At 35.2% G+C, this 15006-nt stretch overlaps 1 protein-coding gene across 6 annotated transcripts in view; it reads right to left on the bottom strand.

Annotated features, from left to right (window-relative positions):
- The window catches only part of SMG7 (SMG7 nonsense mediated mRNA decay factor), an 88748-nt gene that overhangs the window by 36780 nt on the left and 36962 nt on the right, over window positions 1-15006 (bottom strand). For all 6 annotated transcript variants that reach the window (XM_078078071.1, XM_036076456.2, XM_036076429.2 and 3 more), the window contains one exon: window positions 1880-1911. In XM_078078071.1, the coding sequence (XP_077934197.1) occupies window positions 1880-1911 (32 nt within the window). The remainder of the gene's footprint in view (window positions 1-1879; window positions 1912-15006) is intronic.

Genomic DNA, 15006 nt, shown 5'->3' on the forward strand with positions numbered 1-15006 from the left:
TTGAATCATTCTCACAACTGTCCTTACAGAATCTTCATGTCTGCTCACAATCCAGCAGTTGTTTGCACATTCTGCTGTTATTCATACTCTCTCTATGTCAACCCAATAAAGCCGAAAACAGTGAGGGTTATTTTAATGATTGGTAAATTGCTTGCCAAGAAATTCTGTGTGCAATCCACACTTGCCATTTAATGTAAATGAGAATTCATAGCAGACACTGATTAAACTGCTCAAGAGGCCAAATGAGAGATTGGGTGCAAAATGAAAAGAAGTCAGGCTATGACTAAATGTAATACCCAATTGGGGCCATACTGTCTGCCAGAGTCCTACAAGACACATTAGCTCCTCCGATTACTAGGTTTATGAGTGCAATAATTGATGGTGAGCTGCCTCAATAGAAGAACCGAATAGCAGACTTTTCAATTAGGCTTCTGGTTACATTTAATATTTTGCTGCAGCACAATGGCATAGTTTTTACTCTTCTTTAAGTCTGCAAATAGAATCTCCTGGATATTTGAATTAATCCTCACAAGAGTTTGCTGGCTACAAAAAAACAGGGTGTACTATCAGCTTCTTGGTCCCTTATTAGGTTTTTAATGACTAAATAAACAGATTTATAGATTTATTCAATCTTGTTTTGATTCATCGATGGCAGGGAAAGGACTATAAAGGATCATTAACTCTGATCTATTAGACAGACTATCATTTAAATTACTTAATAACCTAGTTAATGTTCTTGGGCAGTCAAATGTTCCTTATAAAAGCCAAACTAAGCCTACTTACTGAGGGTATTCAATAGTTAAGAAAAAGTAAAAGGTATAGCTAGCTTAATATTGCTCCACGTATAACTTTTGTCACATAATGTATATTATGCCTAACAGGACAATACAAAAGCTAATACAGTAGCTTAGAGTTGACACTGATCTCCATAGTATGGAAGATGATAACAGTCACGTTAATAATGGGAAGAACTGAGGTACTATATTAAGTAAACCTGTTAAAAAGTGCTTTTAGCTTTTTTTTTCTTTTCCTTTAACAGAGGATAATGATACTACCCATAAATTCTTAAAACATTAGTATCAACATTTACATTAACATTAGACCGCAATGTTGAGAAAAAGACATCTAAAGACCCTATTTCTTCTTGATTATAAATTTTGGCCAGAATACTGGTTGTAATAGTTTAACTCTTCTTAATGGATTTCACTTCAGAAATTAAAGTTCTTAAAAATTAGAATGAGATCCATTTCTCTTTTTACACTTTAGGACAGCATATGCTGCTATAGAGAGCATACTGATCACTACAAAGTCACTGTCATATATTTCCCAATTTTGAAAAGTTGATCATCTGCTTCTTCTAGTGACTTCCAGTTATTCTTTCAAAAACACCTTGGTTATATAAATTCAAAACAAAAAGGGTAAGGGAGAAAAGAAAGGTGGCAAGGCAGCTCACTCAATTTCAAGGACTTTTAGTAGGGTTTTCCCACAAATATTTTTTCTCAAGGTCTATTTACTACTCAAGTTTGGGGAATTATAAACAGGAAGACATGAACCTAAAACCCTAAGGTATTTTTGTTTATACAGTATATGAATTCTCTTTTCTATGTCTTAAATTGATGATAAATAGTCCATAACAATTAAATGATTATATGCATTAAATTAGGTAATATTTAATTCAATGTAGCACAGACTATATAAAATTCCTGATCATCTAAGTAAGAATTCAAAGTTCAAAAACAGTAATTATTAAAAGCAAATAGTAAGTTATCATTCCTTTTGGCAACTAGGACAGTGCAACAAATAATAGAGGAAAGATGAGACCCTTCCCTTAATTTAATGGTATAAAATAAGTGTGAAAAACAAATGAGCCAGTCAATACCTGTCATGTCAGCCTTCAGGACTTCTGCCTGCCTAAAAAAAGGGAAAAAAGAACATCGATTAGAAACAAACTAGGCCTACTCAACATAAATAACACTGAAAGTTAGAAGTTAAGTGAAATCATATACTACATAAAGATGTATAGCACCTCCATATGTGAGGTCTTGGCAAACTAATGCCATTACTTAAAAGTATACAGGGTCACCATGAATTCTATGAGTAGAGCTCACATTCTTGCTGTTTTCCTCCAAATCTGATATATTTAAGATAACATTAGATGACACTCATTAAACAAAAAATTTTCCCTCAATGCAGCCAGGAAATCCTATGTTTCTCAATTCACTAACCACTGTAACTATCTCAAACCCCCACTCTCCTCAGATGTTGATTTCTGACCTCTTCATAAGGCTAGCCCCATATCTCAGCAAAAACAATGCCCAGCTGCCAAACCCTACATTCACACAGCCCTCTTCTTTCTCCTGTGACAACACTGGAGGCACTGCAACTCTTATTTAAGACCAGGAATTCCACTTAGGTAGGCTCTTTCTGGACTTTCTTTATTAAGGACTTCTGCTCCTTTAATTATTCCCTTCCTCTTTCAGTAATTTTGAAAACTTCCCTCTCTAGTGGATCCTTCCTTTTCTTCAGTATTTTAAACATGCCCAAGTCTTTCACAGGTTTTAAAAAACCTTCTTTCTGTCCTAGATTATCCTCCTTTCGCTGCTTCTTTTCTCTCTCTCAAATTCTTCAAGAATTGCCTATATTCAAGAGGTCCAAAACTGAACTCGTGACCCATTGCGCCATTCTGGGTTCTCTTTCTGGTGTTTTTACCTTACCAAATGTATCACTGCTTTCTAGTTGTGAAAGGCAGATACCTGGAAGTCACCCATGACAACATTCTCCCAAAGCCCTGGTAATCTATCAACTCCAGAGAATTCTACCAACTAAATATATCTTGAATCTATTAATTTCCCTTTACTTCTTATTCAGCTCCTCTTACTCAAGTTCTGAACCATCTCTTCCCTGGACTAATGCAAAGCCACCAAAATTGTTTTCTCCATTTCACTCTTGCCCTATTTCATACTGTTCTCTCTGCTGCTATCTGAGGGACCTTTTAAAAATACAAATCTGAGGGGTGCCAGGGTGGCTCAGTTGGTTAAGTGTTCATGATCTCAGGGTCATAGGATCAAGCCTCGCCTTGCGCTCTGTGCTAGGTGTGGACCCTGCTTCAGATTCTTGCTCTCCCTCTGCCCTTCCCCCACCTCTAATAAAAAAATAAATAAAAATACAAATCTGATCTTACCAACTGCCCAGTTAAAACACTTTAATGATTTCCTACTGCTCTTAGAGTAAAAACTTTAATCTTTACTAAAGCGTCCTACAAGGTTCCCTGCACTCTAAAAATTAGAGTCTACACTCTGCTTCTACCATTACTCTCTTCTTTCCTTGATCTCTGTGCTCCAGTTACTGGACTTCCAGTTTCTGCAATGTGCTTTGCTCCCTTCACACTCAGGCCTTTGTAAAGAAGAATCCCTTCCCTAGGAATATCTACCTCCGCCCCCTTTGGTTAATTATGACTCATCCTTTGTCTCAGTCAGAGACATAACTTTCTCAAGAAATCTCACTTGATAGATGAAGGATATTCCTATTTTATGTCCTCAAAGCACTCATTTTTTTCTTCATAGTACATATCACAGACTTTAAGAATGCTCACCATCACAATCTATTAGCACATGCACCTAGCATACAGTAGGCATCCAATAAGTATCTTTTAAGTGAAGAAAGGAAAAAGGATACATCATGTTCATATATTCTAAAAAGGTATGTATATAAACTTATGAGATTTCCATGTCTTTTTTTTTTTTTTTTTAGATTTTATTTATTTGAAAGAGAGAGCACAAGTAGGGGGAGGGCCAGAGGAAAAGCAGACTCCCTGGCTGAGCAGGAAGCTGGACGTGGGACTTGATCCCAGGACTCTGGGATCATGATCTGAGCCAAGTTCAGAAGCTTAACTAACTGAGTCACCAGGCACCCTGAGATTTCCATGTCTAAAAACAAAATATGACATAAAAGCTAGAGAATATTCAGAGATTCTAAAATTTTACTGTAAATGTTATGTACTTAGTATCAGTTGTGAATTTTAGTTTCATCAACACATAAGGCAAACCTTTTCATTTTCTTAGCTTTTAAAAAATATATTTTTTACTTTTTTTAAAGATTTTATTTATTTATTTGACAGAAAGAGACAGTGAGAGAGGGAACACAAGCAGGGGGAGTGGTAGAGGGAGAAGCAGGGTTCCCCCTGAGCAGGGAGCCCGATGTGGGGCTTGATCCCAGAACCCTGGGATCATGACCTGAGCTGAGGGCAGATGCTTAATGACTGAGCCACCCAGGCGCCCCTAAAAAATATATTTTTTTAAAATTAAGCTTTCAAACAACAGGGTGTTATGAGAACTACCAGTATAAATAAAAAATATAAATAAACAGCTATACTTTATCCTGTAACATCATTTCAAATTCCATTATTCAATATAACCTAGATTCACTGTGTGCTTTGGGTGTTAAACTTTTGCCATTAAAACAAACAAACCAACAAACAAACAACTTTCACAGAGTTTGTTGGCTTATGTCTCTTAAGATCATAAAATTTAATAAAAAATACCATATATCCTGCAGAAGATGTTACATACAAACCTAATACCAACCACAAATCAAAAACCAGTAATACCCAAAGAAGAGAAAGGAATCCAAGTATATCACTAAAAAAAAGCGAGCAAACCATGAAAGACAGCAAGAGAAGGATCAGAGAAAAACTACAAAAACAACCACAAAATAAGTAACAAAATGGCAATATATATCGATCAGTAACTATTCTGAATGTAAATAAATTAAATACTCCCAACAAAAGACACAGGGTAACAGAGTGAATAAAAAAACAAGATCCATCTATTTGCTGCTTATAAAAGAGACTCATTTCAGACCTGAAGACACCTGCAGATTGGAAGTGCAGGGATGGAGAAACATTTACCACACAGATGGATGTCAAAAGAAAACCAGGGTAGCAATACTTGTATCAGACAAAAGAGGCTTTAAAACAAAGACTGTAACAAGAGACAAAGAATGACACTATATAATAATAAAAGGGACAATCCAACAAGATGTAACAATTGTAATAATTTATACACCCAACATGGGAGTACCCCCATATATAAAACAGTTAATAGCAAACATAAAGGAATTAATTGATAGTAATACAATAACAGTAGGGGAGTTTAACACTTACATCAATAGACAAATCGTTCAACCAAAAAATCAACGAAGAAAGAGTGTTCTGAATGATCCACTGGACCAGATGGATTTAACAGATATATTCAGAACATTTCACCCTAAAATAGCAGAATACACATTCTTTTCAAGTGCACATGGAACATTCTCCAAAACAGATCACATATTAGGCCATAAAACAAGTCTCAACAAATTCAAAAACATCAAAGTCATACCATGCATCTTTTCTGACCACAATGCTATGAAACTAGAAAACAAACACAAGAAAAAATCTGGAAGAGCACAAATACATGGAGGTTAAATAACATGCTACTAAACAATGAATGGGTCAATCAAGAAATCAAAGAAGAAATAAAAAAAATTACCTGGAAACAAATGAAAATGAAAATACAATGGTTCAAAATCTTTGGGATGCAGCAAAAGCAGTCCTAAGAGGAAGTTTATAGTAATACAGGACTACTTCAAGAACAAGAAAAATCTCAGATAAACAACCTAACCTTAAACTTACAGGATCTAGAAAAAGAACAAAACTCAAAACCAGCAGAAGGAAGGAAGTAATAAAGATTAAAGCAGAAATGAATATATATAGAAACTAAAAAAAAATAATAGAACAGACCAACAAAACCAGAAGCTGGTTCTGTGAAAAGATCAACAAAATTGATAAACCTCTAGCTAGACTCATCAAAAAAGGAGAGAGAGAGAGGGCTCATATAAACAAAATCACTAATGAAAGAAGAGAAATAACACCACAGAAATACAAACAATTGTAAGATATTATGAAAAATTATATGCCAAAAAATTGGACAACCTAGAAGTAATGGTTAAATTCCTGGAAACATATCACCTACCAAAACTGAAGCAGGAAGAAATAGAAAATTTGAACAGACCGAGATTACCAGCAAAGAAACAGAATCAATAATAAAAAAAACTCCCAACAAACAAAAGTCCAGGACCAGATAGCTTCACAAGGGAATTCTACCAAACATTTGAAGAGTTAATACCTATTCTTCTCAAACTATTCCAAAAAGTACAAGAAGAAGGAAAACTTCCCAAATTTGTTCTGTTTGAAACCTCCAAATTCATTCATTCTATTCATTCCTGTTACCAAAACCAGATAAAGACACACAAAAAAGAGTACAGGCCAATATCTTTGATGAATATAGATGCAACAATCCTCAACAAAATACTAGTGAAACCAAATCCAACAATACATTATAAAAAATCATTCATCACAATCAAGTGGGATTTATTCTTGGGATGCAAGAGTGGTTCAATATTCACAAATCAATTAATGTGATACATCACATCAATAAGAAAAAGGATAAATACCATATGATCATTTCAACAGATGCAGAAAAAGCATTTGACAAAGTACAACATCCATTCATGATAAAAACACTCAACAAAGTAGGTTGAGAGGGAACATACCTCAACATAATAAAGGCCATATAGTAAAAACCCACAGTGAACAACATATTCAATGGGAAAACAAATGAGAGCCTTTCCCCTAAGGTCAGGAACAAGACAAGGATATCCACTCTCACCACTTTTATTCAACATAGCACTGGAAGTCCTAGCCACAGCAATCAGACAACAAAAAGAAATAAAAGGCATCCACACTGGTAAGGAAGAAGTAAAACTCTCATTGTTTGCAGATGACATAATACTATATATAGAAAACCCTAAAGACTCCACCAAAAAACTACTAGAACTGATGAATGAATTCATTAAAGTCTCAGAATATAAAGTCAATATGTGGAAATGTGTTATTTCTATACACTAACAATGAAGCAGGAAAAAAAGAGAAATTAAGAAAACAATCCCATTTACAACTGCACCAAAAATAATAAAATACCTACAAATAAACTTAACCAAAGAGGTGAAAAACCTGTATTCTGAGAACTATCAAACATTAATGAAAGAAATTGAAGACAACACAAAGAAATGTAAAGACATTCTATGTTCATGGATTGGAAGAAAAAATATTGTTAAAATGTTTGTACTACCCAAAGCAATTTACAAATTTAATGCAATCCCTATCAAAATACCAACAGTATTTTTCATAGAACTAGAACAATCCTAAAATTTGTATGGAACCACAAAAGACCCCAAATAGCCAAAGCAATCTTGAAAAAGAAAAACAAAACTGGAGGTATCAAAATTACAGATTTCAAGATATACTACAAAGCTGCAGTAATCAAAACAGCATGGTACTGGCACAAAAGCAGACAGATCAATAGAAAAGAACAGAAAACCCAGAAATAAACCCACAATTATATGGTCAATTAATCTTCAACAAAGAAGGAAAGAATACACAACGGGAAAAAGACAATCTCTCTTCATCAGTGTTGGGAGCTGGACCACTTCCTAACACCATACACAAAAATGAATTCAAAACACAGACCTAAATGTGAGACCTAAAACAATAAAAATCCTAGAAATGGCACAGGCAGTAATTTCTCTGACATCGGCCACAGCAACATTTTTCTAGATATAGCTCCTGAGGCAAGGGAAATAAAAGCAAAAATAAACTATTGGTACTATATCAAAATAAAAACCTTCTGCACAGCGAAGGAAATGATCAACAAAACTAAAAGACAACCTACTGAATGGAAGAAGATATTTGCAAATGTCATATCTAATAGAGGGTTAGTATCCAAAATATATAGAGAACTTATACAACACCCAAAAAACAAATCATCCAATTAAAAAATGGGCAGAAGACATGAAAAAACATTTCTTCAAAGAAGACATACAGACGGCCATCAGACACATGAAAAGATGCTCAATATCACTCCTCATTAGGGAAATGCAAATCAAAACCACAATGAGATATTACCTCACGTTTCAGAATGGCTAAAATCAAAAACACAAGAAATAACAAGTGTTGGCAACAATGTGGAGAAAAAGGAACCCTCTTGCACTGTTGGTGGTAATGCAAACTGGTGCAGCCACTGTAGAAAACAATATGGAGGTTCCTCAAAAAGTTAAAAAAAAAAAAAAACAACTACCCTATGATCCAGTAATTGCACTGGGTATTTATCCAAAAAATACAAAAATGCTAATTCAAAGGGATACATGTACCCCTCTGTATATTACAGCATTATTTATGAAAGCCAAATTATGGAAGCAGTCCAGGTGTCCTCTGATAGATAAATGGAGAAAGAAGATGTGGCATAATATAATATATAAAGGAATATTATTCAGCCATAAAAAAGAATGAAATCTTACCATTTGCAACAACATGGATGGAGCTAGAGTGTATAATGCTAAGCAAAATAAGTGAGTCATAGAAAGACAAATACCATATGATTTCACTCACATGTGGAATTTAAGAAACAAAACAAATGAGCAAAGAAAAAAAAGAGCAAGACAAACCAAGAAACAGACTGTTAACTATAGAGAACTGATGGTCACCAGAGGGGAGGTGGGGGGGGGGGGAACGGATGAAATAGGTGATAGGGGTTAAGAATACATTTATGATGAGCACTGAGTAATGTATAGAGGTGTTGAATCACTATATTGTATACCTGAAATGAATATAACAATCTATGTTAACTATACTGGAATTAAAATAAAAACTTAAAAAAAAAGAAGAATGCCATATATCAGATCCTATCCATGTCAAAATAACACACCCCTCCAAAAAAAAAAAAAAAAAATCCTGCTGGAGCATTGTTTATGAACCTTATACTGAGAAAGCCAGTGCTAATTATGCATCTTTACTAGACTCAACTCCCTGAGCTGCAAAGTTACAAATAATATATCTTACTATGCTCCCACATACTAGTTAAAAAATTCATACAAGTATATATAAGATATCTTATACTTAGAATCACATTTCTAAAGGTTGTTTTCTCATTCCAAGCAAGATTTGGTTATAAAAATTAACAAATATCATTTCAGTATGCTAACATCAGCCTAATGAGGATACCAACTTCCTGTCAAAGATTTTATTGAGCATATAACAGGAACCATTTACAAATAATCTGCTTCCCCTACAGGCTGTCAGTAAGAGAAGATAATGTATGTCTAATAATGTCTCATGTAAGTCTAGCCAATTCTGCAGCAGGCTTCCATTGATAAACAAAGATCAAAATTTTACTTTATATTTTTACATACCATAATCTAAGAATTTTTAGAAAAACTAAAACTTCAAGCACTAACAAAAGTGCAAAAATGTCATAAAACCTATCTGACATAAATGTTAAAGCATTTTGAAATTCGAGGAGTTTTGATTCCTCAGTATGACAAGAGTAGAGGTGCTCATTCTCTGCACTGTTCATTCTCTCCTAGATTCTGAAAGAGACACATTAATGATGAAAATAATCTTAGTAAATTGAACTGATGAAAAGATAACTAAGTGGAAAACATAACAACCTGAAGATATCTATCTAGTATTATTCCTCTTCTATAAACAAGGAAATTGAAGCTCTGAAATGTGAAATAATTTGTCCACAGTCACAAAGCAATTAGGTACAATTAAGTACAAACTTAGTTCTTTCCAACTCCAAAGTCCAGTCATTTCTACTTCTTTCAAATTAGAATAAAAAAAAAATTGTGACTTAAAAAGCTAACACAGATTCTGTCAACTAAACACTAACATTTAAGTTACCTAGCCTAAATTAAAAGATTTGCTCAAATAGAAAATAAATTCTACCTGAGATTTTTAATCAAAAAGACCACAAGAAGTAAAATTCATATTCTAGTACAGTGGTCAGCCTATGGGTGAAATTCCTTCCTTCACTCTGAATCTATGTTCATAAATAAATTTTACTGTAACACAGTCAAGCCCCTTCATTTATATACTGTCTATGGCTGCTTTCTGCTAAAAGGGCAGAGCTGAGTAGTTGAGACAACGACCACATGGCCCACCAAGCCTGAAATATTTATTATCTGGCTCCTTTACAGCAAACTTTGCCTCTCCTGCTCTAGGAGTACCTGATCAAAAAATGAGAAGGTAAGTATCTATAAGTTCCCAAACCAAATAGCTTTCCCATATGGGAACCATCAATAATAGTTTCCTCAGAGTAAAGATCTATTTTTTATTAATGTAGTAATCTTACCACAAAGAGAACTATATTAAAAAATACAGTGTCATGTAACAAACAGTAAAGTTACTAAGTGCAGGCCATGCTATTTTTTTGATGGACTTAACCTATAAACGGTCTAAAACCCTGTTAGGGTTATATACTATTATCTACTAACTCTTCCTTTTTCCTGTGTACCAAAAATACGCATTTAGACAGGTGAGAGGGTTAAACTGAGAATTATCATCCCACAAGAAGACGAATCCCTAACCCCCACTACACAATTTCCTTTTGCTTTTCTTTTTCTTTTTTTCTTTTTTTTTGGGGGGGGGGGTGGGCAGAGGGAGAGAGAGAATCTTAAGTAGGCTCCAAGCCCAAAACGCAGAGCCTGACACAGGGTTCAATCCCATGACCCTGAGATCATGACCTGAGCCGAAGTCAAGAGTAGGACGCTTAACTGACTGAGCCACCCAGGTGCCCCACAATTTTCTTTCTTTTAATAGCGTATAATATACAGGAAACCAAATCAACAGATACGTGATCTTACAGCAACTGCTTTCATAAATATTAGTGCATAATTGGCTGATTATTTCATAAAGAAAAACTACTACACCTCAACTGACCTATTGTTTTGTTAAAGACCAATAATGTTAAAGTTTAATCTTAGAGTTTATAGCCAATACTTATATATAGAGAGAGAGTTTTTTAATGTTTTCTCTTGGTAGAAGATTTTGGCAACATGAGTTCCTTTTTATTTTTACTTTAAGCTGAAGGAATTAATGAAAACAATGAATGAACCAAGAATTCAAAAATGAAAAACCATCATGCCTTCAATAATAAAATAGCACTATTAAATAGTTACAAAATATAAAGCTTTCAGAATATTAAACACATTGTGTCACTTCTTTAAAGAGAGAAATTAAGCACTTCTATCAAGCAATAAAAAAGAAAAAGTCATTAAAAGGCTGAATAAAATCTGAAACATTCAGTGATAAACAATGCATTGAAAGCTAACAACCTGAAACAATATTCTTGGAGACAACATGATCATCAAAATCTATAAATATATCCAATGTATTCTAATGCACTAGGTATTGAATAGCCAATACTATATATAGTACTTACTACTGTCAGACACTGTTCTAAGGGCTTTACAGAAATTATTTAATCCGTATTATGAACTATTATTACCCCCACTTTATAGACGAAGAAACACATGGAAATAGAGGTTAAGTAACACATCCTAGGTCATCAAGTTAGTAAGTAGTAAAGGTAGCATTTGAGCTCTTCAATCAGTTCGGTTCCAGAGCCTAACTCCTAACCATTACATCATAGTTCCTCTTATACAAGACAGCAAGAAAAAAAAAATCTGGAATGTTTGATAGTAATAACCCACAGAACTAGGGCCTTCAATATTTAAATATTTTGCAATAATTTTTTATAATGTCATTAGAGAAAAAAATACTAAAATTAATGTTTATCTTCTTTAACAATTACCTTGATTATAAACAGCACTTACATAACAATGCAAGGTAACATATATAGAGTAATCTTTCTTAAGAACACACATTAAGATTTGTGGTTTAAAATACAAGATATCTCCAAGGGTGCCCGGGTGGCTCAGTCGGTTAAGCATCTGACTTTTTTTTTTTTTAAAGATTTTATTTATTCATTTGAGACACAGAGATACAGAGAGAGAGAGCATGAGCAGGGAGAGACGCAGAGGGAGAAGGAGAAGCAGGCTCCCTGCTGAGCCAGGAGCCCGATGTGGGGCTTGATCCCAGGACCCTGGAATCGTGACCTGAGCCGAAGGCAGATGCTTAACCATCTGAGCCACCCAGGTGCCCCAAGCATCTGACTCTTGATTTCAACTTAGGTCATGATCTCAGGGTCCTAGGATCAAGCCCCCGCAGGGACTCTGCTTGAGATTCTCTCTCCCCTCTCCCTCTGTCCCTCCCCCCATGCTCTCTCTCTTTCTCTGTCTAAAATGAATAAATCTTAAAAAATTAAATAAATAAAATAAAAGGTATCTCCAAAACAGGGGCAGACACAATGGAAGATTCCTTCTACCTGAACTTCCAAGCCTGTTTCTTCTATGAGCAGAACACAAGAAAATAAGCCAACATCTTCTAAACTCACAGTTGCTAAAGAAAGGTGAATCATGAATCAGCCTCTTCTGTTTCAGGAGGTGAGGCTAGAAATTTTTTATTTTTTGAAATTTAAATAAAAGCCATAGCAGGTTTTATGTCAAGTTAATTTGTTTACTTATTTTCGTAGAGTACTAAGGAGTACTTGGGATAATAAAAGTATTCATCAATTACAATCATAAATATAATAACTTAATCATAATTATTTCTGCAAAACAGTAGGCCAGATAGTGTAAGGTGAGTGTGAGCCTACACATGCATGCACAGAAATACACAATCTATAGATCTCTAACACATCACCAAGTCTCATGGTAATAATAAATAAATAAATAAATAAATAAATAAATAAATAAATAACTCATATTGCTCTACTGTTGAATTTCACATAGAAAAGAACACTTAGAGAAAATGCTGCTCCTGAAGGAGCTCTTCTCAGTAAGAGATAACAAAAACACTAATTTGCTTTCTCTCTATGGCACTTTACAGTTGGTCATGAATTTCCAAGTTTCCTAACATTAACCAATGCTCTATATATTACAACATTTATTCTACAGTTTCTATTATTTGAAAATGTGTACCTAGTTTTACTAAGGGACAGCCCTGGTCTGGAAATAGCAAAGGTAAGAAGGAATTCTTCTACCAGGCAGAAACAGTGGCACAATAATAAAAGCTAAGCTAAGTCAGTGAAGGAGGGAGACTGGAACATAAAATATTAGGTAAAAAGCCACAGGAGATGAGCTGAGAACCAAGGCAGACAGCAGATTGTGAGAGCCTGCATGACACATTAAAGAGCTCAGATTCTATCTTTTAAGTAACAGGAAACCAGTGCTGAGTTTTAAGCAGAAGCACAGCATTGTCAGAATTTCATTTTTAAAAGATTACAACAACATGCATGAAAGATGAATTTTAAAAGGGCAAGACTGGAAGGGAGGAAGTGACAATACAGATGGACAGAAAAACCTAGATTCAAGAAATACCTGGAAGTAAAATCAGCAGAAGGAAAGCTAAAGCGGAGAAAACAGTCCAAATCATTCCCAGTTTGTTAGCTTGGATAGCTGGGTATATGAGAAAATACAGGTGTATAAGCAGGAACTTAGCAGTAAGTGTCAAGCAGAGGAGCCATCAAGACTAGGGATATAGTCCTGGAATGACCAGAACATCGATGACAGTTAAAACCATAAGAGAAAATGTCATTGCCCAGATGGCAGAAGGGAGAAGCTAGCTTTCAATGATCATTTTTTTCTGAGTATAGTTGACACACAATGTTAGTTTCAGGTGGACAACACAGTGATTCAACAACTCTATTTGTTATGCTATGCTCACCACGAGTGTACCTACTATCTGTCACTATATAACACTGTTGCAATACCACTGACCAGATTCCCTATGTTGTACCTTTTATTCCTGTGACTTACTCAGTCCATTACTGGAAGCCTGTATCTCTCTCTCCCCTTCACCCATTTTGCTTGTTCCCCCATCCCCTTTTCTTCTGGCAACCATCTATTTATAGGTCTGATTCTGCTTTTTGTTTATTCGTTTTGTTTTTTTGGATTCCACATGTAAGTGAAATCAGTTCCTTGGTTCCTCAAAAACTGAAAATAGAAATACTACATAATCCAATTCCTACTGAGTATGTACCCAAAGAAAATTAAAACACTAATTCAAAAAGATATATGTACCCTATGTTTACTGCATCATTATTTACAATAGCCAAGATATGGAAGCAACCCAAGTGTCCATCCATAGATGAATGGATAAAGAAGATGTGGCATGTATACACAATGGAATATCATGCAGCCATAAAAAGGGATGAGATCTTGCTGTTTGCAAAAACATGGATGGACCTAGAGATATCATGCTGAGTGAAGTGAAGTCAGAGAGAGAAAGACCTATATTCATTTTTAAGGGGCAGATAACTACAAGGACTGGAAAGCAGGTTGGATTCGATGAAGTAAGGGTCAACGATAGCCCTGCCAGAAAAGAGACAATGTCAAATTGCAGGGGACTAGGGAACAAATAAGAAAGAGAAGTTTAGGGGCACCTGGATGGCTCAGATGTTTAAGGGTCCCACTCTTGATCTTGGCTCAGGTCATGATCTCAGGGTCATGAGATTGAGCCCAAGTCAGGCTCCGCGCTGAGTGTGGAGCCTGCTTAAGATGCTCTCTCTTCCTCTGCCCCTCGTCCTGCTCTCACGGGCTCTCTCCCCCTCTCTCAAAAAAAAAAAAAAGAAGAAGAAGAAGAAAGAAAAGAAAACAAAGGGAAAACCTTAGGCCAATTAAAAATGCTAGGCAGTGAGGAAAAAGGGAAGAGGGCCATGATAAAGAGAAGTTTCCTTTTTATAATGGTAGAGACTTAAACAGGTTTAAAATGAAGAAATGAATATAGAATGGAAGACTTAAGAAAATGAGAACAAAACTGACAGAGCATGGTTCTGGAAGATATGGAAGGAAATGAGAATGTGATTAATAAGACAGGAGGCAAGACTGCCTTTGAAAAAGAGGCAGGATGAAATTGGGGGGAGGTAAGGTTAGATGGAAATGTGCTAGAAGAATCTGGGAGTAGTGTGGGGTGAAGAGATATCAAGAGAATTCAAAGCTACACTCACTGCATTACCTTCAGAGATAAAGTAGGAGATCAGATCATGAACGTAGGAGGTAGATAAACTG

Source organism: Halichoerus grypus, chromosome 7 (genome assembly GCF_964656455.1).
Source record: "Halichoerus grypus chromosome 7, mHalGry1.hap1.1, whole genome shotgun sequence".
Taxonomy (NCBI): domain Eukaryota; kingdom Metazoa; phylum Chordata; class Mammalia; order Carnivora; family Phocidae; genus Halichoerus; species Halichoerus grypus.